This window comes from Myiozetetes cayanensis, unplaced genomic scaffold, assembly GCF_022539395.1.
Source record: "Myiozetetes cayanensis isolate MyiCay16 unplaced genomic scaffold, myiCay2020 scf3, whole genome shotgun sequence".
Classification (NCBI taxonomy): Eukaryota; Metazoa; Chordata; class Aves; order Passeriformes; family Tyrannidae; genus Myiozetetes; species Myiozetetes cayanensis.
In genome coordinates, this window is record NW_026087521.1 from 54191080 (window position 1) to 54216183 (window position 25104).

A 25104-nucleotide genomic window follows, 5' to 3' on the forward strand; every position below is an offset into this window, starting at 1 on the left:
GAGGAAGGACTGGGTGATACTATGGACTAGAGTAATGGAAATGAAGCTTAATAGCATACAGTAAGAAGTCCTGCCCTTGGGGATTTATATCATCCTCTGGTTTATAGAAACAGAAATATTAATAGTGTTGCACAAGACACTGGCGAAACCTCACTTAGAATATTGCAGCCATATTCAAGAGAAATTAGTACAAGTTGAAATGGGTATAAAGGAGATTACCACAAGGTTGTGGGCAATAGATTTTAAATGACTAAAAATACACAGTTTGCTTTATTTTGCAGAAAGGAAGTGAGTTGCTTCCCATAATTTATGAAAGATACATATCAGATATGGTGAAGAAATGTTTGCCCTAGAGTACAAATAGCCACAAGAAAAAAAATATGTAAGAAGGGAGCATAGATGCATTTCAGGGAAAAGTAAGAGGAGCGAAGCATCAGAGCTGAGATATTGTGTGGTGCCCTCCTGAACAGACCAACACCCATCTGCAGGGGAGGACTGACAAGTATCAAGTTGGAGTTGAGCCAGTTTATGCAATAGATTCCTGATGTGAAGTACCTGTAATGGCTCCAGACAGAACTTTATCATACAATGGGTTTTTTTAAAGCTCCTGTGTTTATTTCTACTTTATTTAAAACATGTTCATATAAGTCACTAAATAAATCTGACAAGTACAACTACAGTCAGATTAAAATAACAACCTGTCCAGCAGTTAGCTTAAACTAAGAGAAAGATCATCAGCTGAGATGGAAACAGAGATCAGCTACTGCCATCCAAAAACCAAACAAAAACCAAACCAAAACAACAAAAACAAAAAAACCCTCCCTCATCTGGATGTATTCCCTCAGAAATTCCACTACTACTTTTGAGGAGAAATACTTCCATGAGAAAAAGATCAAACAAGTTCCAAATGCAATCAAATTTCATAATGACTGGTTTCTTCACAGCAAAGGTTTATCTTGATACACTAGCTTTTATCACAACGAAGCATAACTACCCCTACCTACCTTCTGTACTCAAACATACTGTTGAAGGGCAGAAGTGGTTTGAAAGACCCTATATCCTTATTCAAATCTAGCTGGCAATTCATCTTTCAAGACTCTGAGCACGTTCTTTTTCTTTGTGACTTGGATGGTCTTTGTGCTTCATTCTCTCAATCCACGCCTTTAGAAATTTTTTTTGGCTCAAAGCCTTGTTAAATAGAATACTAGTCAATTAAGCAATGCAATAAAGATGGTAGACATGGCTGATCACCTTGTTATTGACCTAGGATTTCCCCAGTGGAAACCTTATCAAGAATCTCCACAAAATGCTCAGTCTTCTTCTGACTAGAGATTTTCAGTTGAAAGTTTCAATTGACTCTAGTGTAGTTACTACCAACAGGTATTTTCAAGGTTAAAAAAAAAAAACCAGGACAAAATACTGGCAAACTTCATGTTGTGATATAAAACTCAAGGTATTTAGTATTTTCCATCTAACTCCTTACTCAGCTTTAATTAAAAATAAAAAATTAAGTTAGAAAAGTTGCTTGTAGTTTCATAAAAGCACTTTGAAGTGTGAATCCCAAACACTGTAAGGGCAGCGAGCAAATGACAGGAACCCAAGATCTGCTATTTTAAAAAATGTGGTTGCTTTTGGGGGGTCTAATGCTTTATTTTGAAGACTTGGTGTTGGCAATACTGAATGCAGCACTTAAAAACACTCCAGTGCCCTTGTCACTCTTTTGAATTTCTCTCTTCCTCTCCTATTATTTCTCCCACTGTGTATTTTTAAACTCTGCATAGAGTTTTTGAGCCCAGAATTTGTGTGAAAGACACCAGACAAACAAGTTTTTCGTACTGAATGAATGCAATATTTTACATTTTTAAATGGGTTGAATTAAATATAAGCTATAGACTGAAACCATGCATTTCAGCCTCACAGTGAATGGCTATTCAGCATGATGTACTGTGGTTTATTCTGTGTTTGCAAACTACTGTTTCTCACATGAAACTCTAATTCTTTCAAGTGTATCTTTAAATATTGAAGTAGATCCAGCTGTGGCTGGCAAACCAATTACTTCTTTAGGAAAAGGTAAGAAGTCGTTCAAGAGACTAGTTACAATGATAAATAGTATTTGGCTCTAATTTTCAGGAGTTAACAGAAACCATGGCAGTGATTACCCAGCTAAGGCACGGTAAGTATCAGCAACTATTGAGGGATACAGCAATTACATGTAACTAGCAAAACAACAGTGAGATTTCCAGGACAAAATCATGGAGCTTCTATTACTAATTAGTTACTTTATACACTGGATGCATTACCCAAACAGTGCCACCAACTGTGCCTTTGATATGCATAGGCAGGAAGAAGGGAGGGAGGGAGGCAGAGAGAAAAAGAGAGAGGGAGCAAGAGAGAGCAGCTTTTTTTTTCTGCCAGAGATTGTTTCAACCTGCCCATGCCACCACACTTAAAAGCTCTCCAGAATCAAATCTCTATGCCAGTCTCTCCAGTGCCAGGTATTTCAACCTTCTTGGTGGTCTAAGCACCAAAATCTGACAGGTGAAAAATAATTATCTTTGATTTTGTTTTTGAAAAGATTTCTTAATTTTACGAAAATCACAAACTATCTCAGCTTCACACTGAGCATGATTATTTGGTTTCTTTAAACTCTTGAGTTGGCTGCCAAATTGAAAAGCAGTTATTGATCCAGTTCCAATTATAATCACATGCCCATGAAAACATGTCAGCTATGGCCAGTCCATTCTTTTCCAGACTGTAGTTACATATAAACAGACCAAAATAACGTTCAAAGGTGTGTGCCCATACAAGAAGACTCATGCATTTGCACACACAGATGCACTCAGTGAACTCAAAAGACAAACAAAACTCCAAACCCTACAAACTCAGCTGAGCAGTTAAAGTTCTCAAAAAAAATGAGACAAATTCAAATGCCAGGTAAGTTTTTTTGATAAATATGACATATTACGTTGTAGTGGGTCTCAAACTTGAAACAACGAATAATTCTCATCCTTCTCATATTCTTACTATATAGCAAGTTCATAAATGTTTCCGTCAACAAGTAAGAAATCACAGCTGAGGATCACTCTACAGACCATCCAGACAATTGGTGGTCTAATAAAATTCCCATTTGATTACAGATGTTTTGGTGAATCTTGCTCTGAAACAAGAGGATGCTTGATTAGGTTACAAACATCTCCTGAACATGAATAAAAGTAATGTTGTAAAGTGCATTTCAGCACTAATAATGAATCCTGAGGAGCAGTTTAAAGTCAGCATTTCCTGAGTAGCAATATAATCTCAACACTGCTCTAACACAGAATGTTTTTTCATCTGTTGTGTACCGGTGTCTTTCACAGGTCAGGACTGTGCCTGCACACAGAAGTGCTGCAACCAAAGGTTCTAGAAAAGGAAATTCAGCATTTATTCGGTACTCATGCAAAGGGATTTGTGAACACTGGGGGAAAGTATACTGTTAAGCAGTATCAGTTACTTTTATGCCCACATTAAGAGAAAAGACACAGGGACTGAGGGAGCAAATGAGTCTTATAGGAGGTGGAAAATAGATGTGACCAGGATATTGGTGCTGAAAACACAAGTTAGCAGACGGGACACTCACTATCCTAATGTCTAATGATGACTCACTAATACCTGTTTGGAAAAGGCTTTTACAATGGGAATGCAAATAGTTTCAGGTTAAAATATAAATAATTTATATGCAAACATAAAGTATATGTACCATAAATATATATTATAAGTATATAAATATATAATATAAATATAATATTGTGCTTATCCAACAGTTTCTGAATTTATGCTGTTAGATAGTTCTAAAAGCATCAAGGAATTCAAAACTCAGCTGGCAGAAATCCTTGCAGTTGTTCAATTCAGTGCCCACATAAAATCATTCTCTATTGACCTTCTACTAATATATTCAATCAAATGTACATTTATAAAAACCATCCCTGATGTAAAATCTGGTCCCTATCGACTGTGAATGCTCACACTCACAACATAGCAGTCTAAACACTCTTGCTTTTGACTTATTTGAATCTGAACTGTTTGTATCCCAGGACAAAGCCCCATTTAAATCTCTGTAGAAAAGCAAGATGCTTTTTCATTTAAAAAGTAGAAATCTATTTTTCCATCCTGACTGACATCTTAAAAAAAATGTAAGAGAATCTGTCCAGGTTATAGAAGCACACTCATTTTGCAAAGACCAGTTTCAAATGCTATGTCCCTTAAAAGGAGAGTTGGCAAAGTGGTTCACTGGAGAGCTTTTCATCCACTTCAGCACAGTCATCTCTCTTGGCACAACACGTGGTCAGAGTGATTTGGGCAACCAGGCTCACTTTGCGCTGCAGTGCACTAGGGAATGCTCCCGTAATTGACTCCTCCAGCTGCCCTGGGACTGATCCCTCCAGCTACCGGCTAACAGCAAACAGAAGGAAGCAGTAAAGTTTTCAGCTCGCCTGGCTAGATCTTGAAGACAGACATCTGTCTGAGCATTACTTCCAAATGTCAGTAGCCCCAGCTTATTTTTTAATGGTGCCCTGGACATGTGAAAACATGGTTATGTTTTCACTTACGCCGTACGTTACAAGCTAGGATACAGATTTTTTTGACTGTGGTGTGCAATTATTACAACAAAATCAAAGTACCAAAGCTGGGTGCGCTGTGCAAAGTCATATCTCGAATCACTCGAGTGCCAAAACAGGACCACATCAGGAGGAACTGCTGAGCTACTTTCTTCAAAGAGCCTTGTCTCTTGGCAGCTACCTGCAAGAAGACAGATATGTCTGACATGGAAAAACTTACATTTTTACCAGCAATACAGCTAAATGATGCACATATCCATCTTCCTTTTTTACACTGAAAAAGTAATTACCATTATATTCACGTTAAAATATACACTGTAAATTACTAAAACCTAAACTCAAAATGGCCTAAGACAGAGAACCACCATATAACCATATACAACCTTCAGAAAGGTAAATTAATAAAGTATTATTCAAGGCTGGATCTCCTTTATAAACGATGAAAGGACTGCAAAAAAATTGCTCTGATCTTTATCTTAACCTAATTACTTCTATGTTCATTCTTGCTTCCTAGTCATGGAAGCAATTTATAATCCATAATGTTTGATCAACACTGAAATTTATACTAATATTTCAATTAAAGTTTAATATTGAGTATAAATGCTTCTTGAACTCAGGATCACAGAACATGCTGAGTTGGAAGGGACCCACATGGGTCATCGAGTCCAACTCCTGGCCCTGCACAGGACCATACCCACTGTGTATTGTCCACAAAATTTTTTGTTCCTTCATGTTTTTATTTTTGTGAATTCACTTAGTCATTTAACTAGGAAAAAAACTTTCCAGAAAGTATTTTTTAGGCATTAACCCTTCAAAAATTGATTTATTACAGCCATATGTGACTTAAAGAATTAGGTTTACCCAATCAGCTATTTGAATTCATTCATTAAAATTAACAGTCATGGCCTAATTTCAAATTGCATTCCATTGACTAGAAGAACAGTTCCCAAAAACAATTAAAGTATTTCAAGTAATCCAGGGAATTATCTGTTCTTTTCAGTATGACCCTTTTGCAGCAGAGAAAGAGGCAGTGTATTTTGTTTTGGTTTGTTTTTACTTCTGAGCTTTAACAACTAGGCCAGGAGTTGCACTCGATGATCCTTGTGGGTACCTTCCAACTCGGCATGTTCTGTGATTCTGTGAACTGGAATGAAGAGTTGAAATTCTAATAGAACATCCTAATGCAAAATATTGTTAGTGACAGAAATTAAAATAGTCAGTCATATCTCTTCAGACTCTATGTAAAATTATGGTGATGACTGACTGCTTTTGAAAATACATTTTAAAGCTTGGTGAGTAGTTTCCTGCATGCACTTAAAATCAAAATAAAAGTCTTTGGTATCCACATCAGCTCAAAAGGTGACACAAATATGTCCTTGATTGAATGGTAATATAGACTTTCATCCTTACGTTTGATTATACATAAATGAATCGGCTAGCTTAAATATTCTTTTCATCTCAAAAGGCTAGATCGTGCTTCTATTTGTCCTTTGCCATTAGGACAACTCTGACTCTCAATCCATTTCTCCATGTCCCTGAAATATTGATTTGATTGGAAACCCTCAGCTCTGTTCATTCTTTTGGGATACTTTTGGGATAAAATAAACAAGTGCAGAATAAAGCAGAATCCTGAATGCGAGAAATTCTCCATGAAAACTGGTGAGATTTTGCCCACTGCTGCTTTACTCCTCCTTATTACCAATGCCTTTTGTTTTTTCATTTTTTTCAAATTATTTTTGTTTGTTCTAAAAACCTATGACCTGACTAGAGCTCATAATGCACATCAGTGACTCAAATCCTTGCTCCTGCTTACCAACCTTTACAACGCATCTGTCCACCATGGAATCCAGCCACTCGATGTACGACTCAATGGGGGACTGCTCCTCCAAGAGGTGATCAAACTCCTGATACACTGGCAGACAGAACAAAACAACAGCCCACCTCAGTACTTGGATTCCATTTGGGACAAAAGAAAAACAAATCAAAAAAGGCTGCCAAGATCATCACAAGATTGCTGTGTGGGTTTTTTTATAATGGATCTTTTTTTATAATTGATCTTTCTTGGTGCTGACCCAAAAAGTTTGCTCAGTCTCTTATCTTGTTTCTATTAAAGTGATGCAGACATTGGAAATGGTATTTTCATGTGGGCAAATTAGAACCTATTTTTAAAAATTAATATTTTGATTTAAGCTTCAGCTATCTGGTGTGCCTGGAATTGAAATGTTTGTGGCGTTCTCTACAAAGAGTGAGAAAGTAGGCATTGACCCTGGTGATGAAAAAATGTCATGCGTGATATTGATTTAGAAAAGCATAAAGAATCTTCTAGGCACCAAGTGGATGAGTATTGTTGATAGGACATAATACATATATAAATGTATAACGCTTTACTTGCAAAAACATGACTTAACTGCTGTAAATCATCTGTTTGCAATGCCAGACACACACACAGAGACACAGAATTTCCATAAACTTCTACTTCTTCAAAGCAAATTGCTATCAATGCAGAAATGCTATACTTATTATGAAGAGTTGCAAAAGCAATCTGTATACTTTTTAAGCTTTTCCAAATACACTTTTCCAATATTAATATTTTAATACAAAAAGTAAAAACTAGTCACTCAAGTGCAGCCCTTAAAACTGCGTCTCATTTATTTATGAAAACCAGTGGTTAGAAGACAAAGAATCATGTATTTTGACCCCTTAACAAACTGTTCTTCAACTCAGCTAAAATAAAAGGCACAGTAAGTCAAGAAAGATACTTTCTCCCTGCTGTGTTGCAGAATGATTTCCATGTGCTGTGCATTTCCATTTCTGCTTAATTATAAATAACGAGAGGAAGGAATTTCCTACCATAGGAAAGACAGTGAAGGAGGCAAAGCTTAGAAATGACAGAGATATGAGCCAGAGAGGCTATCCGAGAATAAAGCAAAGAAAACCTCCCTGGTCTCTTCAGTGAATCAGCAAGATGACCAGGAATGCACTTGCTTCGCACCTGACTACAACTTTGTTTAACTTAGACTTGCAAAGGCTGACTTGTCAGCAACATTAGTCAGGGAAGAAGGGATGTTTGGGCCACCCTCATCTTCTTTCGTTCTTTTACTGGATGGGCAACCTCCCTCTGTTCAGAACAGGATCACAGAGAAATCTAAATGTCTCCTTACCTGAATATTTGGCTGGACAAAAACTGCCTGATACAACAGATGAAGTAATTCATATGCTGTGCAAAGAGGGGAGCAAGAGTGGAAAAACAAATCAGTTGCTTGCTTTGCTGCTGGAGCAATACAACTGTGTACAACAACCTATTTGAGAAAAGTAAATTTTTAGCCTTTAGTGCCTGTCAAAAATACCTCAACAGGATCTGAGAAAGAGAGAATAAAGAAGCAATCATGTCAGAGATAGCTACCAGAGCAGAGCAGGAAAGAGGTTCTCTTATACCCAGTGATTTTTCTCTGTTTCTCTCTAAGCTTGTTTAAAGGCTTACAAACATGTTTGCTTTGTTTCCAGTAACAGAGGCTGGCAATTGTACTTTCTTGCTTGTTAGTACCAAGAATGTGAAAGCAGGCCTTAAGTTCATGTCATGTAAGTCATACAGAGTGTAGTCTTGAAAAAGAACTTTGGTTAAGTAGAATAAACATCAAAGATGGAGGAAAAAAATCTAAGTTCTAGAATAACTTCTCTACATATAAGAACATCTCAGTGGAATCCCATCTCATGATGAACATTCATAATAAGTTAACATTTCCGAGTAACTACTTACTGGACTATATGAACCTGACATATGAAAAAACTTGCTCAAATCCATTAGCATTTGGGAAAATTCAATTTGATTTTATTACACTAAAGTTTGTATTTAAGTAGTTAGCACATATACAAGAGGTTTTGTTAAACATTAAGGATTTTCTGAATGGCAGCCAAAACTGTTCCTGCTGCTAGGAAGTATAACTTTTGGAACTTTCTTTTTTAGGCAGTGGGAGGATGTTGGATAGATAATGGAAACAGAACAGATAACAGAAGGATGCACTCAGCCTCTGGACTTCAGTCTCACTGTATGCTACCTCCTCTGCTGCCATGTCAAACTTCTATCTACTCAAAAGGGAAGAGGGCCATGTCAGGAAATGAATAAAGGGTTAAGAAGGAGAGGAAAGAGTACCAAGCACCTCTCACTGGAAAACAGAACTAACAGGAAATGCAAGGCCCATCCCTGAACAGAGGAGAAGACTTCTAGTGTTAACAGTGGAACGACTGTCAAAGTCAACCTAGTAGGGTCCAGTTCACATGTGAAGGTGTCACCCCTCCTCTTCCCAGCCACTCAGTGGAAGAGTTACCCCACTAGTAAACCTAGCCTTGCTGGGCTCCCACAAACGGTTGCCCAGGTTGTACCCCATTAAGGCTGGATCTGGACAGAAGATGACTGGTGTTCTCAGGAGGGAGATGGCAATACAACAGGGGGATTCCCAGGGAAGTGAGGTTATGAACAATGCTAGAGGCAAAGCTCTGCTTCCTCAGATCAACAAAACTCAGTGTGCTTCGTGTTACACCTGAGCTTGAAAACGTGCAATACTAGCTGGATTATGGAAGGTATATTTTATATTTGCAAAAGATCTTTGATTCTAAAACCAATTTGCCAATATCTCCGAAGTGACTTTTAAGTCCATGACCTTCACTGTACCAGACAGAAGCTAAATTAGCCAATGAGCTTGTTTGACATGGGACTTCCACTTACTCATGAAAGTTCAAGGGTGAAAGCTTACCCCATCAGATGATCTTGTTTACGAAAACACTGTGTAAAAAGGACCTTTTTATCAACAAGGTTACACAGGACTCAAATACACAACCACTTGAGTGTTCAAGGCCTTCAAAAGACTATTTTCCTGCAATTCTACAGCAGGAAAGAATGGATTTTCACATACTCAATGGATTTAGTTTTCTCAAGTTCGTGGAAAAAATCCTCCTGAATTTGGGTGAAAGTTTTGTGCCATTGGCTGTTCTGGATACTAGAAAGGAACTCGTTAATGGAAGAGTGCCCAGATCTATGCTGCAAAACATAAGGCCTTGTCAGGGCCTTGCCTTACATTTTGGTAAATATCTCTGTATTTATCTTAAGCCTGCAAAGCAAACCAAGGGCTGCAAAAATAGTGGTACTTTCTCTGAGCTTTGTTTGCAGCAGGAAACCAAGTTCACCTGGCTTTATTTGAAGGTTCTGCTCTTACATTGTATGATGAGCTTTCTGTGCTCCTCGCGTGAGTCCTCCATAGTATAGAGGGTTTGTTTGGTAATGCTATTCAGATCCACATTCCTCCAGTCCTCCAGCATTTGAAATGTGATGTCTGCACTGTGGATCACTGTTCTTGATGCCTGTAATCCAATCCAATCTATTCATTAGTTCATGCTTTATTAGGTTAAAAAATAGGCTTTATCCCCTTTTACGCTTCCTTAGCTAGGCTCACTAAGTTGATCCTCCTCATGGACCCCCACCCACCAGCTTGATGTCTTATGGATATTACAAGGCCCTCTAACAAGAGACTTCTCAAGTAATTTTGCCTACTATAATCAACTACAAGTATTTTGATTGCATCCCCCACAAACCCCAAGGAGCACCAGTAATCTGATGCTGCCATTGCTAGACCCCTCAGTCTTTAACAGCTCTGTTGGTTTTTATGGCAAGCTTCAGTTCACAACAAAAAAGCAACAAGAAAAGTCAAGACACGACCAAACAAACTCTGCTCAGGTTTGCACCCTCTCCTCTCCCAAACTATGAAGACTCTCATTCTTCCCTCAGCCACATGAAAACGTCAAAGCTCCTTTGCCTCCTCATCAGATCTGTGTCTTGGCTGACTGAGTCAGGGATCTGCTGTTGATAATGGGGAGGATGGACTGAGAGGAAAGGAAGTGACACAAGGTCATGGTCATATAAAGTACAGTGGATCTCTGTAAGTTAAGCAGAGATGATAAACCCCACTAAAGTGATCTGCTTCCCCAAGGAAGTGATGCACTGGGAAGAGTCCTTCACATAAGTAAACTGCTTGATCCCAGGCCTGATGCAGAAGGTTGTGGTCTCTTTATCTTGATTTTCTCTGAATTTCTATGGACCTCCAAGGTTTGGTGATGATCCACCATATTTGGGGAGGGGTAGCACTGGTATCTCTGCCTCCACCATTAAAATAATGGAGGAAGAAAGCTAAAAAGAATTCCTTGCAGGAGTGGGTTTTTTCCCCCAGGGCTTCCTCTTGTGGGCTTCACCTCTCACAAGTTTAACCGGAGGGGCTGGATACACCTTCCAAAAACAGACCTTTCAGCGTAACATTGAAAACAAAATATCCTCTCCAATACCTAGATGAAATATTAATTAGCTCCATACATTCTCCCTCTTTTATACTACGCAGAATTTGGCCTCACGACTTTTTGATAGGTAATTGTGGTGTGAACTGGTGAAAACCAAACACTTCAGAGCAGTTTCTATATTCCCTTGTTATGGTTACGTGACCATGTCTATTTAAAACATCAGCTGTTCAGCTGGTTTTTTTTTCCCAGTTTGCATTTGATTTGTAATATACAATTAGACTTGGAATTTATTGTTGGGCAGGTAGAAATTTTTCTTGATTTGCAATTGGTCTAATACACACTGCTCTGAAAGCAATGAAATGTCCCTTATTTATTTCATGGAAATGAACCATCTCTTCAAATCAAATAATATTTTTTTTCATGAAAGTACCCTGCTGGATTTAATAATCAGGAGTTGCCAGTTGTCTAGAAAAGCATTTTTCACTGATTATTCTCTGGTTTTGTAAATATGGTCACAATAAAGATTGGATACAAACTGCTAACGTGATCTCCTCTACTTTGAGTAAAGTCCAACCTATTCAATTCATAAAATTATTTGAAAAGTCAGTAAAAATTGCATTCATCAAACTTGGGTAACTGAAATATTTACTTGGCAGAGATGATTTAGTGATGTCTGTCGCCGGAGTATTTGTGAGAATCTTCTGGACACTGCAGGAAAGAAGAGATACATATTTACATACTGTGCTAAATAAAGAAAATTACTCCTGAATGTATTACATTAAAATGAGAATAAAATAAACAAACAAACAAACAAAAAAGATCCAGTTTCCTATATAAAATTGTGGCCACATAAAATTCACTCAACCCAGTTTTCACATAATTTAAACATTGACCTAAAACCTTAAATCTGGATGCTCGATCAGCTTTACAGAGGCATATTACAAGCAATGATTTATAGATGCTGTGAATAATGAGGTGACAAGAGAAACGTGGAGGACAATGGGAGAGCTTTGCTTTTTCAGCATGGCAAATTTTCTCTTGCTACACAAAAGAACTGAAGACCAGAAAGAACTATTTAATGGGAAGAAAAATGTTGGTGCAAGAAGAAGTGGGCATAAAACATCAATAGCTACCTTATGTGTGGAAATGAGAAAAGGTGGCTAAATCTTAATGCAAACAAGTTTTGGAGGAGTCTTTTGACTGAAGCTAAACTCTGATACAGTTTCAGGTAGAATTTGATCAGAGTTTCTGAAAGTGATTGCATGACATGCTAATACATTATAGACTTAGGTGACTCAGGAGGTACTTACTCCTATTTTAGCTCTTTGCAAGCAATATGGACCTTGTATTAAGATATTTCCTATACTTGGAAAATGAACTTATAAAATGCTGTATTGTGCATGTTTTGTCTGTAACCTGTGACCCTGGAACTCCAAACACTACCAAAGCTTGCAGTCACTCCTTTCAGTACCTCCACTGGCTGTGTACACTATCACCAGTTCTGAGGAGGAGGAAACAATTGCAGAAGCAACAAAGGCTCATGTAAAAGGCAGGATGCACACAATATTTTCCTTAAATCAAAATTACCAGGCATGTAGATATATCCAAAGAGAAGTTAGATGTGGCCACAGAGTGTTTTCCCTCTGTACTGTACATAGGGGCAGTTAAAGAATACAGACTGAGAATGACTAGAGAGTGCACTGTCCAACTCTTTCTCTCTGCCTATAAGACTGGAAAAGATTTTGTTGCTGAAGATTCTCAACATTTTTGAACTGACAAAGATGTGGTGAAGCATATTCTCAGTTCTGATTTTGTTTAGTTTTTAAAACAAATCAGTAAACAATTCAAAACCCCTAAAATCAGTTGTTCCAACTTCCATCCTGACTGTTCTCAGTAAAATATACACCTAATTTTCCACGCTGATCAAAATAGTTAATCCTTCTCCTAAATTAGTTTTTTTTTTTTTCTTTTAACTTTGTGGTGTGGAATTTAGTGCTCATGAAAGGCAAAGAATTGAGAGCCGTGAAATAAAGCAGGCTTTATCAATAGGTGATGTGCACTGCAGGCATCTACAAAGCACGTCTGAAAAGGACTAGTGCCCTTTCCTGTGGTGACAGGGTAATTTGATCTCCTTCATTTTTAACTCTGGCACTTTTTTGAGTAAGGGCCTCAAGCTGTATTCAAATTCTGCTAGCCTAAAGGTTTGTTTAATAATTTTCTTTGCCTAATATCATCCCTAATGTTTGCTTACTATAAACAAAATTAATTTCTTATCAGAATCCACAGGAAAGGAAAAGAAATTCTCATTTTGAGCAGCACCTCCTTTCACTAAATGAGGTTGGTTCTCATGAACAAGTGAAGAGTGTTAGTGAATGCAAGATTTATAATGATGACGGGTTCCTAAAAGAGCATTAATCTCACTTGCAATTACTTTGTAATCAATAAACACCATACATCCCAGTCTAACAAGAGAGAGATTGAGCAATACATACATTCAAATTTGATATTTCGTAGGTTTTCTGGCAAATCATGGAGAGCTACTTTCAGCCACTCATCCAGTTGCTTTGCAAACTTCCGGATCACCTGCGTCAAACTGGAAAAAGGAATCACTACATCAGAACACATTTACTCTGTGCATTATACTATAAAATCTGAACATGTGGAGACCATGAGTCATTTATTCACAACTCATTATTATGCAGGATTGTTAACATATCTTAGTCTGCAGGCACAAAGAAAAACTTCCGAAAACTTTTGCAGCAAAAGCAAAACATAACACCGTGTTCAAAACCTCACGAAGAATGAAAGTCTCCATGTGGCACTGCCTTGTTACAAACAGTATTCTTACTTGAAATAAAATCATTCATACTCTGTACAAACATAAGATCACAATCATTTAAAGAAGACAATAAATCAAGGTTTGGATTTCTGCTCAGCTGTGCCCACATTTATGCAGATGTACCCAGGGATGTTCAAGTGGAGCAACAATCAGCTATGCTGCAGGCCAGAGCCAGTGAGTGGGGATGACAATGGGGAGGGGAGGAATATTCAGACCAAGCCCACACAGGTGGGGAACACTGGGGTGGAGCAGGACTTGCCTGCATAGCTCTGCACAGGACTGTAACTTTCCTAAAAAAGCGAGATTTCTCTCTTCTCCCTTGCTACCCACTCCTGATGGTTCCATCATTTCCTGTTAAACTGGGTAGGAGACTCATTCTGCTCTTCTTGGAATCTTCAGTATAAAAAGACTGTTTCCAGGAGCAGTTGCAGAGTGTTGTGCAGGGGACCCTAACAGCTGGATCTGACAGACAAAGCTGAACTGCCTGTAGCAATAGCAGGGACACACAAATGAGAGAGAGAGAAAGGTACAAGGAACTTTTCTCTTCCAGCCAGGGAAGTTTTTTCTGTTTGTACTCCTACCGCACTGCACTGAGAACAGATGCAGTAAAATAAACACGGCCATAGGCCTGCTCTGCTCCACAAAGACACCTAAAGGGGAAAAGGGACGGATGACAACTGCTGTGCTCACTAAAAAGTGACTTTTCTGGATAGCCAGAATTTGTTCCCAGGAAGTATCTCAGAGAATTCTGGCTGAGTCAGCAAGATTTCCTTCAGGAGCTTCCATTGCAATGAGACCCTTCTTCACCCCCTCCAGTGCAGGCTATGGCTTAATAGCCACAATCTGGCCCTTTATATGCATTACAAAAGTCTATATTCACACTCAAGTCTCTCCTTATTTGCTATGAAAGAACTAAGCAGCTTGAGAAAAGGACTGCTGTTCTGTTTAATCCTTCCAATGAAATAGATTTGGAGTGAGGGGGGGGGGGGTGAAGGAAAGCCTGTAAAAATGTACATGTCTTATCAAGAAAAGCCCATGCTTATAACAGATTCCTTGTGTAAAAATACCTTGCCTGTAATTCTGTGCTTCAGCAGTCATGAAATGCACATAGGGGAGCAGAAAAACATCCTAAAAACATTTTCCATAATTAGAGACACTTTAAAATCTTGGAGGCTAAATACATAGCATCAATAAAAAACTCCTAGAGCAATATTCTTAACAAATTGCTCCACGTCAGGAGTGCATCAGCCAAATAATACTAAAGATGTACAAATATATCTAGAAAAATAGTTTCCTGATACTCATATTAGGAAAACCAAAGGGGAAGTCATGTTGACTCCACTCAGTGACTACACTTTTTGCTGTGGACTGTTGATCTCTGTCCTGCTTTACCTACATAAACAAGACTGGTAGGAAGAGAACAGCTGAAATCTACCACATGGATTGGAAAAGTGAATTTGGCTTCGAAACAACACAGGCAAACACTTCTTAAATCAAGTGACCCTAAGACAATCGTGCTTCTGTTCTTCATAGGATAGCATTAAAATTAAATCAGCTTCTTCAAGGTTTCACAAGTATGATCTTAATGTTCTATATTCCGGGCAAGCAGAATAACAATTGGGTTCCTACGCTGTATACAGAGACAAATGCTTAGGTTGCAGTGCCTGAATATGCATGTGAATATTTACAGAGTGGTCAGGCCACCTTCTCTAGTCATGATGATCCAGAATAGTTATGTTGTTATCCCAGACTAGGAGAAAAGTATCAGAAATTTTCAGAAGATGGTGTGGCACTCTGCAACCTGCAGACCTCTGACGTTCCCTGAAAGTTGGGACAAAACTATCAGCTGAATGTTAAGAAACCAAGAAGGTGGTATCCTTCATCCCATAAAAACTCCCAACCCTCCAACTTTTTCATAATACAAGTCTTATTAAAATCTGAATATTTCTCGAGGAACATACAAGCTCTTCAACTCCTTTCAATTGACACCGTGATTTAAACTCAGAAAACGGGTGGCAACAAGCAGCTTTCTGAGACCTGGTGTCATTCTTGAAGAAAACACATGCAACAAAGACAGCTGAGCTAGAAGGGGTCAGTGCTGTGAGCTATACTGACCTGTCAGGTAAGGCTTGTAGTACTGTTGGCATCAAAACTCCAGAAATTGCCTTGTACAGAATTGAATCACAAACTCCCACTATATTCACTACAGTTGAAGAACCCAATACGGGCAGCATATGAGGAGGCATCCCTTGCCAAAAGTGCAGAAGAAAACTTTGAACCTGCAATCACGAGAAGAAGCAGGGATGTTTAAATTAAAATAATCAAAGGCCACAAATCCCCCTCTCTTGAAACTGATCCTGCTTACATGGCATTTGTTTTAGCCCCAGAGCTGGTCTGATGTTGTGCCACACAGGCAAGGCATATTCTTTAATTAGGCAGGCTCATACTGTAACACAGCACACAGTGGAATAATCAACCAAAGGGTGAGGAGACATTCTGAGTTGGTTATTGGGTGTCTTTGTGTTACTACAGCAGAGACACCCATGGGAACCACTGTATTTTTACCTTCCATTAGTGGCTGGTGAGTGTAACTCTTTGGCTTCCACATGTCAAGCTTTTTTCTCTCTGTTTGCTCTCTGACCCTGCATACAAAGGAATGCAATCTAGGATTTGGTGTAGTGAGGGAGAGGAGGATAGCACATGGCTTAAAGAGGTCAATGCACCATTTTCTGCCTTCGTTTTGGGAAGAAACACTACACTTTTGAATTTCTTCTTTCCTCCAGTATGAAGGAAAGAGAAGAAAAACTGGAGAAAGGCAAAAAAAAATTATGGAGGAGATTTCAGACACAGCAAAATATATACCTGAAAAATTTAATTTAGGAAACAAAGGTGTTATTTAGAGAATGATAGGATCATTTCCACAGGAGTCAGAACACTGGCATTCATGAATGATAACCTGCATGCGATCTGTAGTGAAGTAAATAACCACACCAGGTACCGTAAAGAATATTTGCCATTTATGTATTGCTGCTGCTCAACCCCTTCCCCACCACTGATCCTGATAAACAGATTCCCTAACAAAATATAGCATCCTGCTCTTAAGAAAGTATTCTGAGACTCACCCAGCTAAATTTCCCGAATATGTATCACATATTTTTCCTCACAGGGAAACTTCTAGACTGGGTACAACAGTGTAAAAAACAGATTTAAACCAGAAGATTGCAAGAATTAAACAATGAGAGGAAGAAAAGCCGGGAATTTCTTCCCATTGTTCAGAAGACAGAGTCAAAAGACCCATTTCCTTTGACTTTTTTTCCAGGACATGAATGTCATAGTTGAATCAGGTCATCAGCATCTCTACAGTCAGATTTGCTTTCCTGGATTAGAAGCCTTCTTCCCATGTAATATAAAACTGCTTGTATTCCATTAATATTTATTTTTTTCAGCTCTAGTTATAAAGCTGTCTGCATGCACTGCCAGAAACCCCTCAAATTAAGTCAGATGTGCAACAGGTACAAACCTTGTCCACCTTTAAGAGATGGCATCAGCTGCCAAGCAGTGTGTGTGTTCCTAGCTGTGCTGCACTACAGCTGAGCAAATGGACACTTCAGCTACAGCTTTCTGGGATATTTGGGAGGCTGTAAGCCCCCCACCACTCTGCATCACTGTTAACAGACCAGCAGAGCCCACTATTTTGGCTGTGACACCTGCCCTGGGTCTGTGCTGAACACTGAGAGGAATTCCTTCAAACTGCTCAGTCCCAACAAAAAGCTTTGGAAAGCTGTGGTGGACACACTTCTTGAGCTGTGGATTGTCCCATGTCTTGTAAGGGGATATTGCTACCTTAATCCTGCTGGAGAACAAAGGGACAAAAACATTTCCATTGCTTTTGTTCCTCCAACTCACACAGTGTTAAAAGTGAGATTTAGTGCTATCACTCACATAGTATATACTCAAGTATACCTATTATTCATTGTTCATGAAAAGGATTGACCACCACAGAACTGTAAGTTTGTAATATCACACACAAAATAAGGTCTCAGATCCATTAATACTTTATGTGTAATCATTAAACTACAACTGTAACCATACCTCATCAAAGTTTGCTCTTATTACAGTGTCTAGTATCCTCTGACAGTGAGTCCTATACATCATAATAAAGGTAGAAACCTGAAAAAGAATGAGGGAGACACACAAAAGATCATTCTACTTTAAGAAATCTGCTTTTAAAAAATCAGAATGCAGAACACAGAAGAAGTAAGTTTTTTTCTTATCTTACCTATGTGCAACTGCAAAAATAATGAAATCAGTTAGTCTCTAGTTAAATTAGTTATATTAGCTGTAAAATGAGTTTTTTCTTAAAAGTAAATTCTCCCTTTGAATTCATGGATTTTTCTATGTCAATGGGAATTCTTCAAATGTAAGAGGAGCAAAAAGCCTCAGTGAGATCAAAGACAAGAATGTGGCCCTAATTAGGACATAAAGAACTATAAAACCCTATTCTTTTGTCCACTTTACATTGATACTACACACATGAATAGAACCAGAAAACTAGCAAGCTCAGCCAAGAGAAGCAAGAGCATTTTTGGCATGTGTGCAGATAGGATTCTCCTAATTTCTAGTCTAGAAGGATAAGAAATGCACCAAGTCCCCCTCTGCTCAAGAAAGCATCAGAACTGTTGTTCAGTTTGCCATCAAATGTGTTCACAGATTAGAGAGCTATAATGTATTTAAAAAGTTGCCCTCAAACCTCACCTGCTGTATGTAGTGTAACTTTTAAAGGATTGTGCATGGGCTTTAGAAATATTGCACAGTTGATAGTGTCTGCTACCTATTTTAAGGGAAGATATTTCTTCCTATTAGATGAAGTAATTCAGTCCCCCATAAATCAAGTCAAAGCATTATTAAAGTTACTCTAATTTAAAGTCTTTATATTGTAGGCGAAGCTTTCATCCAGAGCAGGGGAAAAAAACCAAGACAAGCTGAGAAAAGATTTCCAAAGTGTTACCTTCTCCTCTGGCAGACTGGCTGGCAGATTTAGATCTTTGACATTTGGAAACTCTGGCAGTAATGTTCCCAGTTTGGATCGTGGTGAATACGCCACTGTCTGTTTGGTTACTTCTTTTTTTCCTGTTTCGTTGACCCAAGCTGCTCCTTTTTTAGAATACATCACATCATAATACTGGGAGTTTTCTTTCACTGCAATTCCGTAATAATGGTACCTGACACACAGAGATGTATATTTTATGAAGTGGATTGTTTAAAATGTAAAAATAAAATATATGGAGGAAAGAGAAACTGATAATGTTGATGATTTGTACAGGAAAACAGATTGGGCAATGTAGTTTGCATATTATTAACAAGCATTGATTCAGTAGCAGAACATTGTGGTAATATATTGAGCTTACTTATTTTCATTCTTTGTGATTCTGTTGTAGGGCAGGAAAAAAAAGGAATTCCATTTTTTTCTTCTTAGTTAAAAAAAAAAAAAAGAAAGTGTACTAAAACTACTTGTTGACAGAGCTCTGCTGTGCAGCTGCTCCTTTAGTTCAGCAATAAGCAGAAGTACAGACCCTCTGGACTGGCTCTTCTGTTGCTATTTCAGTTCCCTGATTCTCAGACTGTTGAAGGCTGGTTTGGTCCCTGAAAAGCATGAGTCTTTATTGCAAGTGGGTTGGTCAGAAATGTTTCAAAAATTGAAAACACTTCAAAGAAAAGAGGGGAGGGGGAAAGGCTTGTGCTGGAAAGCAATGAATGGTAGGAAATGTACAGTTCAAATTATTTCCTTCATACCCTACATCAGCATACCTAGGCTTAGATCACTGATGGATGCTATTCAACACTAACAGTCTCAGCAGACCACCCTGGGAATTACACAGTGTGGCTGTGCTATAAAAATGGATTGGTGGCCTTATGGCACAAGTTTATGCTACAACTCAGCTTTATTCTAGGTGCTGATGGAGGTAGTGATTATCAAGTAAAACTCTTGCATCAAAGCAGCAAAGGTAATCTTAGCCCTTCCATAATTTCCTAACTTTTATTTCAGTTTCTCAGCTTTAGGAACCACTAACCCAGCAGCTAGATTTGTAATGATTGCAAAAGGCATCACAAGATTGTATTGCTGGTAAACTTTTTCATCAGCCTAATATCCTAGACAGAATTTTCAGTGATCCTCCACTTTTCACTTTATACCTATCAGATCACAGTAAGACATTGTCTTCTGGGTCCCATTTCGGTGGCACAAGAAGTTATAATCTCTGGATGTTTGTTGTACTCTCCAGTCAGTTACTATTTCAGAGTGCTGCCACCAGTTCTGTTCACTTGAATAGACAAATTTGCTTTGGGCAAAATTGGCTGGTTCTACAAAGCTCATCAATTAAATTAATGAAAGAGTAGTGTCTCAGTGATGGTATTTTAAACTAACTCAGGTGACTCTTTTTTCCTTTTTTTTTGCTCACAGTTATTCACCCACAGATCAGTGCATGTCATAATCCCCATCAGAAAACAGTGGCAAAGAGTTAGAAATCTAGTCTTGTCTACCAGCAGAGATGGGCTGAGAGGAGGCCTAGGGAGTTGTAGCAAACTTCTAGTACACAATGCCCTTGCCATGCCCACTGAGGACATTCCATATGTTCCTTTAAAAATAAAAGTTATTTTGAACTTGGTATTGAATAATCCAAGTGAAATTTATTAAAATATTAAACTGACATGTTATGAAAGGAATTTCCTGTCTTCAATACCTTAGAAAGCCACACTGTTGGCTCCAAGTATGCTCATCAGGGCTTAGGGCAAAACATGCATTCTATACCAGAAACCAGGCTCCAGGCTGTTTGTGACCTGTCATAGATAACTAATGGCAAGTTTGTGCTGACACTGGGGTTATGACACCAGCTAGAGAAGTTTGGCTTTTTAGTTTGAGCAGTAACACCTCAGTTTGTTCCCTGGCAGCTGCCATGTATACACTGCACATAAGAGCCCTAAAACTTCTGTATGTCCTGTGTGCTACCTCTGGGGTAGGGGAGACCAAAAGAAAATGCTACAGAGAACGAGTACCACAAATTGCTGATGGAAGAGGGGGCAGAGGGAAGAAGTGAGAACAAACAGGACTGTTAAGTTTCTAGATGGACTGAGAAGTTTGTAGAATTTAAACAGAGGTCAGTCTCATATCAAGTTTTGTCTTAAATCCGTCAAAAAAAGAAAAAAAAAAAACAAACTGGAAAATGTAGTAAAATTTCACTGTGCATTATTTAATTCCTAATATATTGCACTTGGTAGTAAATTACACAAAAGATTTTTCTGTGTAGCTTCAAAATCATAAAGACAGCAACAGACAAATTAACTCCAAAGTTTTTCCAGATAGGTTCTTACTTCAGTAATTTTACCATCCCAGTTGGCCAAAACTCACTGGAGTAGTTTACATAGAGTCTTTTTCAAGCACTTTTTTGTATTTCTATCAGAAAAAAACCCAACCAACCAAACCAACAACAACAAACAAACAAACAACCAAAACAACTTAATCCAATAAACAGGGCTTGAAACTTTGATATGCAGAATAATAATATGCAGACAACACAATCTTTTTTTGTGGAATGCTTTTCCCCCTCATGTATCACTCCTCTAAAGAAAGAACCAAAATTCCCTTCACACCATATATCTTCCATAGGTTTAACTAACGTCTTGTGTACATAATTGAAGAGTTTCGGACTACAGTACAGAAAGAAATTGGCTTTTATGTTTAGCTGCCTTCTCATGGCTCACCTGTGGTGGAACTGTATTTAAGCCCAGCAAGACAGAGAACAGCTGCATGCTTACACCAATAAACCTGGCTGCAAGGAAAAAAGGCTCACAACTGATGGGCAGGAGCACAGCACCATTGCAGCTCTGAAGTTTGTAATGTTACAAGGCAGCTGTGCTATAAAAAGACTGAAGGCAGAGCAGTGTGAAGTCAGATAATCTTAACCACTTCTGTGGTAGAATTTCCTTTGGCAGTAGCAGGGAAGTGGAATGAAAATCATACTGGCAGCAATCGGTCAGAACAGTTGGTGATAAAAGAACTGAAGTGTTAACGTCCAAAGTAATTTCTTTACGTAACACTTAAGTGGAAAGCAGTCAGATGTTTCTGAAAACAAAACCAGAGCTCAGTTACAGCTGTGCTGGGTCTACCATGGAGTGTATTTATCCTAAAGAAGTACAGCATGCATGTGGTTTCTCTGTGTAACAGAAACCCCTTCTTATTTGCTATACAGGGAGCAGAACTGTTGCAGAAGTGGCAGGAAAGGAGCATGTGACCTGAAAGTTGCTTTGTCAGGCAGGCAGGTTAGGGGGAAATTATGGAAGAAATATTAAGTCTCACTGATTTTTAGCCTCATTGAGAGTAAACAGATAGCTTTTGGAGGTGCAAGACACCTTCAGTCAGCAGATCAGGAGTGTTTTGCCCCTCTGAGAGACTCCTGGAGCTGTGGGTGGAGCTCCAATTTGGAAATACAGCAGTGTTCACTCCTTTCATTAAATGGGAAGATAAATAACAAAATTGTAGCTCAGGTCAGAGTGATTTGATGGCTCACAGTGGGTACTCTCATATTAATGCAACCATAAAGCAACTTGTGCACGCTGTCACTCTGTCTTTATGAACCTCCACGAGACTTATATTCAGTGCTAAATCCTGATCCTCTGATTTTGGACCTATCATGTTTTCCTATAATGCTGTTGGACTAACCCAGAATTTCCACCTCAGAGATTTTTGTTGGCTTTTACGAGTGATGTTACACTAACTCTGAATTTGCATTTGAGAATGGATTTCAAATCTTCAATTAGCTGCTTATTATGTCTGCTCTAGAAAAAGAAAGCTTAGTTATAAAAACGAAGAAAATATCAAGCTGGAGTAAAGGACATTTTGTCCAATCAAAGAGATACTGCTTGGCAGGGAGAACTTTTTAGAAGACTATGGTAGAGCTATTTTTAATGGCATTTCTTTTAAAGTAGGTCATTCTAGCTTTAATATATAAGTTCAATTCTAATAACATATTTCTTTCTCAGCATTTAGGAATATTATGTTTCTAGACTGTGTCATGAAAGAGCAACTTTAGCAACAATATTCTGCAAACACAGCATCTCAGATTTTAATTTTCTGCTTGTGAACTACAGACACTGCCCTTATGCTACCCTGCAGGATTCAGTGAAGGTTAATCAGGAAAAGTAGATTTTAGTATTTTACGGGCCTTACATTTGCCAAAAGAAGATTCTAAGCTCCACTAGAAAAATTTCATGGAGTCCAAAAGCAGAAAAAAAGTATAAAAACATTACTGTATCCACTTCATAAATTGGTAGAATTACATCCTGTCAACAACTGGAAAAAGTCAAGGAAGGGCATTCTTCATTCAGAATCAGTTTCTCATTCTGGAATTAGGATGAACTACTTTCAGGAAGCATAATCTTTTGGGTAAGAAAGTAAGTTTAATTCTTTGATCACTTAGAGGTATGTTGGGTTTCATTACACAGGCAAAATGGAGATTAAATACCGGTGTGTGAACAGTTTTATTCTAGGCCAGTGCGTGTTCCTCTCTAAACTCTAGATAGCATTCTGACACTGGTCCCCTAAACAGAAGCATGATGCTAACCTGCTGTCATTTCCCAGCCTCCAACAGTAGCTCCAGTACTCCTGGATGTAAGTATGATATCATTTCAGTGATGATATCTTGGATGTGAATGTCCTTTACGTTGTGTAAAGTGAGTTGAGATGAAAAACGATACAGGAACAATATGGAAAATATTGCTGATAAGATCAGTAAAAAGCCTCCATTAGACCACCTTTGCAGGATCACTGCTGAATCAACAAGACAGTGTAAAGATTACAATGAAACCTCCATCAAAGTTGATTTTAAGTCCCCAATTGGACAAATTATTCCCTGTTCTTATACTATGCTATTCAGTAAAGCAAGAGACAGATGGGGCCCTGTGCAAGATGATAATAATACCATACACTGCTTACTTTGATTGGCCTCTGGTTCCAAGTCTTCTTGTTGTTAGCTGTGGAAACTGTTGCCTTATTATCTGCAAATAAATAGAACCAATATTAAGAAAAATGGAAAAGTGCATTTCTTAATACTTAATTTAATATGGACTTCTAAGACAGAAAAGCGATGTTAGCAAAATACATGGCAGGAGAAATCAGAAATAAAGCTTTTTGTTTTTTCCATTACTGAAAGAGGAGAGACTTTTAAACTTCAATATAACTCCATTAATTTAAATACTTTCGGAAGTTACCGGAGTAGAACACATTTTCTTTAAAATCTCAGATCAGTTCTGCCTCTAAACTAAGGAGGATTGTCATGAGAACTGGCCTACTGTTTATTTGTCAGCTTGCAGGATCAACAGAGTTCTCTATGGACCTTCACAAAACTGTCATTAAACACTTCTTTTTCTGAAAGATGATTCTCTGAAAAGATTTTGATATTTGACAGGGACACCATTTCTGCCAAGGAAGACTCTCGGTGACATTTGTAAAGATACCTGCAATCAATTAATCCTCTATGGAAAACAAGTGCATCTCAAAACCAGCAGGATACTATCAAGAATCCAGACTCTAGTCTGTCAGCAGACATTGAAAGAACATTGTTACTGTAAAACAAAACTTCTTTAGTGTCAGTTGCATTTAAGGAAATGGATTAATGAATGTAGAATGTGCCTTCAGTCATCAGAGCCTCTATCAGCCAGGCTAATCCCGATGAAAAAGCTTTGCTGTAGTTGCTGGCAAGGAGGTGCTCAGAACCTCACAGGATTGAACCTGATCCTCAGTGTGGTCTGAAGTAGGAGGAAAATTTTTCTGCCAGAACAGTCATGCAAGAAAGACTGCAGCAAGCCCTGAAGAATCACTTGCAAAGGAATTTCTTCCTTTTAAAATTTGTGATCCATTTTAATTGTGTTTTCATTATTTAAATTGCTAAATGCTTCCTCTTTGGGTGGGAACACCAACTAAGATTAAAGGAAAACAAGAATACAAGATAGAATATAACTGCTCAGCTAGGAAAAAAGTCAATTCAAATTGATTAGATAATATAGATTTTTTTCTCCATTAACCATTTTACCACAGTGATAAATATTTAATCCTGATTGATGACTGAAAGCTTTGGAACATGTATTTGGATCAAAAGGTGCTACATAAATGAAGACATTACAATGTCACATATTTGACCATTTCTTCAGTAATTTTTATTCTTTTTTTTTTAGCCAAAGGTATAATCATCTTTCCTTTTTATCATTTAAAAATTGACCTGTGCTGGTTTCCAAGAGCTTTGCATGACGTGGCTGATGTCAAAAATGTAGCATAGACTCAGAGTCACTAGGTTGTTCAGCTTTAATTTCTGGAGCAAAACTTCAGCAAACAGTAAA

General features: G+C 38.2%; 1 protein-coding gene across 3 annotated transcripts in view; it reads right to left on the reverse strand.

Moving 5' to 3' along the window:
- The window catches only part of RFX4 (regulatory factor X4), a 91523-nt gene that overhangs the window by 24034 nt on the left and 42385 nt on the right, over positions 1–25104 (reverse strand). For all 3 annotated transcript variants that reach the window (XM_050324658.1, XM_050324657.1, XM_050324659.1), the window contains exons 5-13: positions 23705–23766; positions 18725–18938; positions 17809–17886; positions 15832–15995; positions 13370–13470; positions 11527–11585; positions 9806–9950; positions 6413–6507; positions 4659–4776 (exon numbers count right to left, since the gene is read on the reverse strand). In XM_050324658.1, coding sequence (XP_050180615.1) covers positions 4659–4776; positions 6413–6507; positions 9806–9950; positions 11527–11585; positions 13370–13470; positions 15832–15995; positions 17809–17886; positions 18725–18938; positions 23705–23766 — 1036 coding nt within the window. The remainder of the gene's footprint in view (positions 1–4658; positions 4777–6412; positions 6508–9805; positions 9951–11526; positions 11586–13369; positions 13471–15831; positions 15996–17808; positions 17887–18724; positions 18939–23704; positions 23767–25104) is intronic.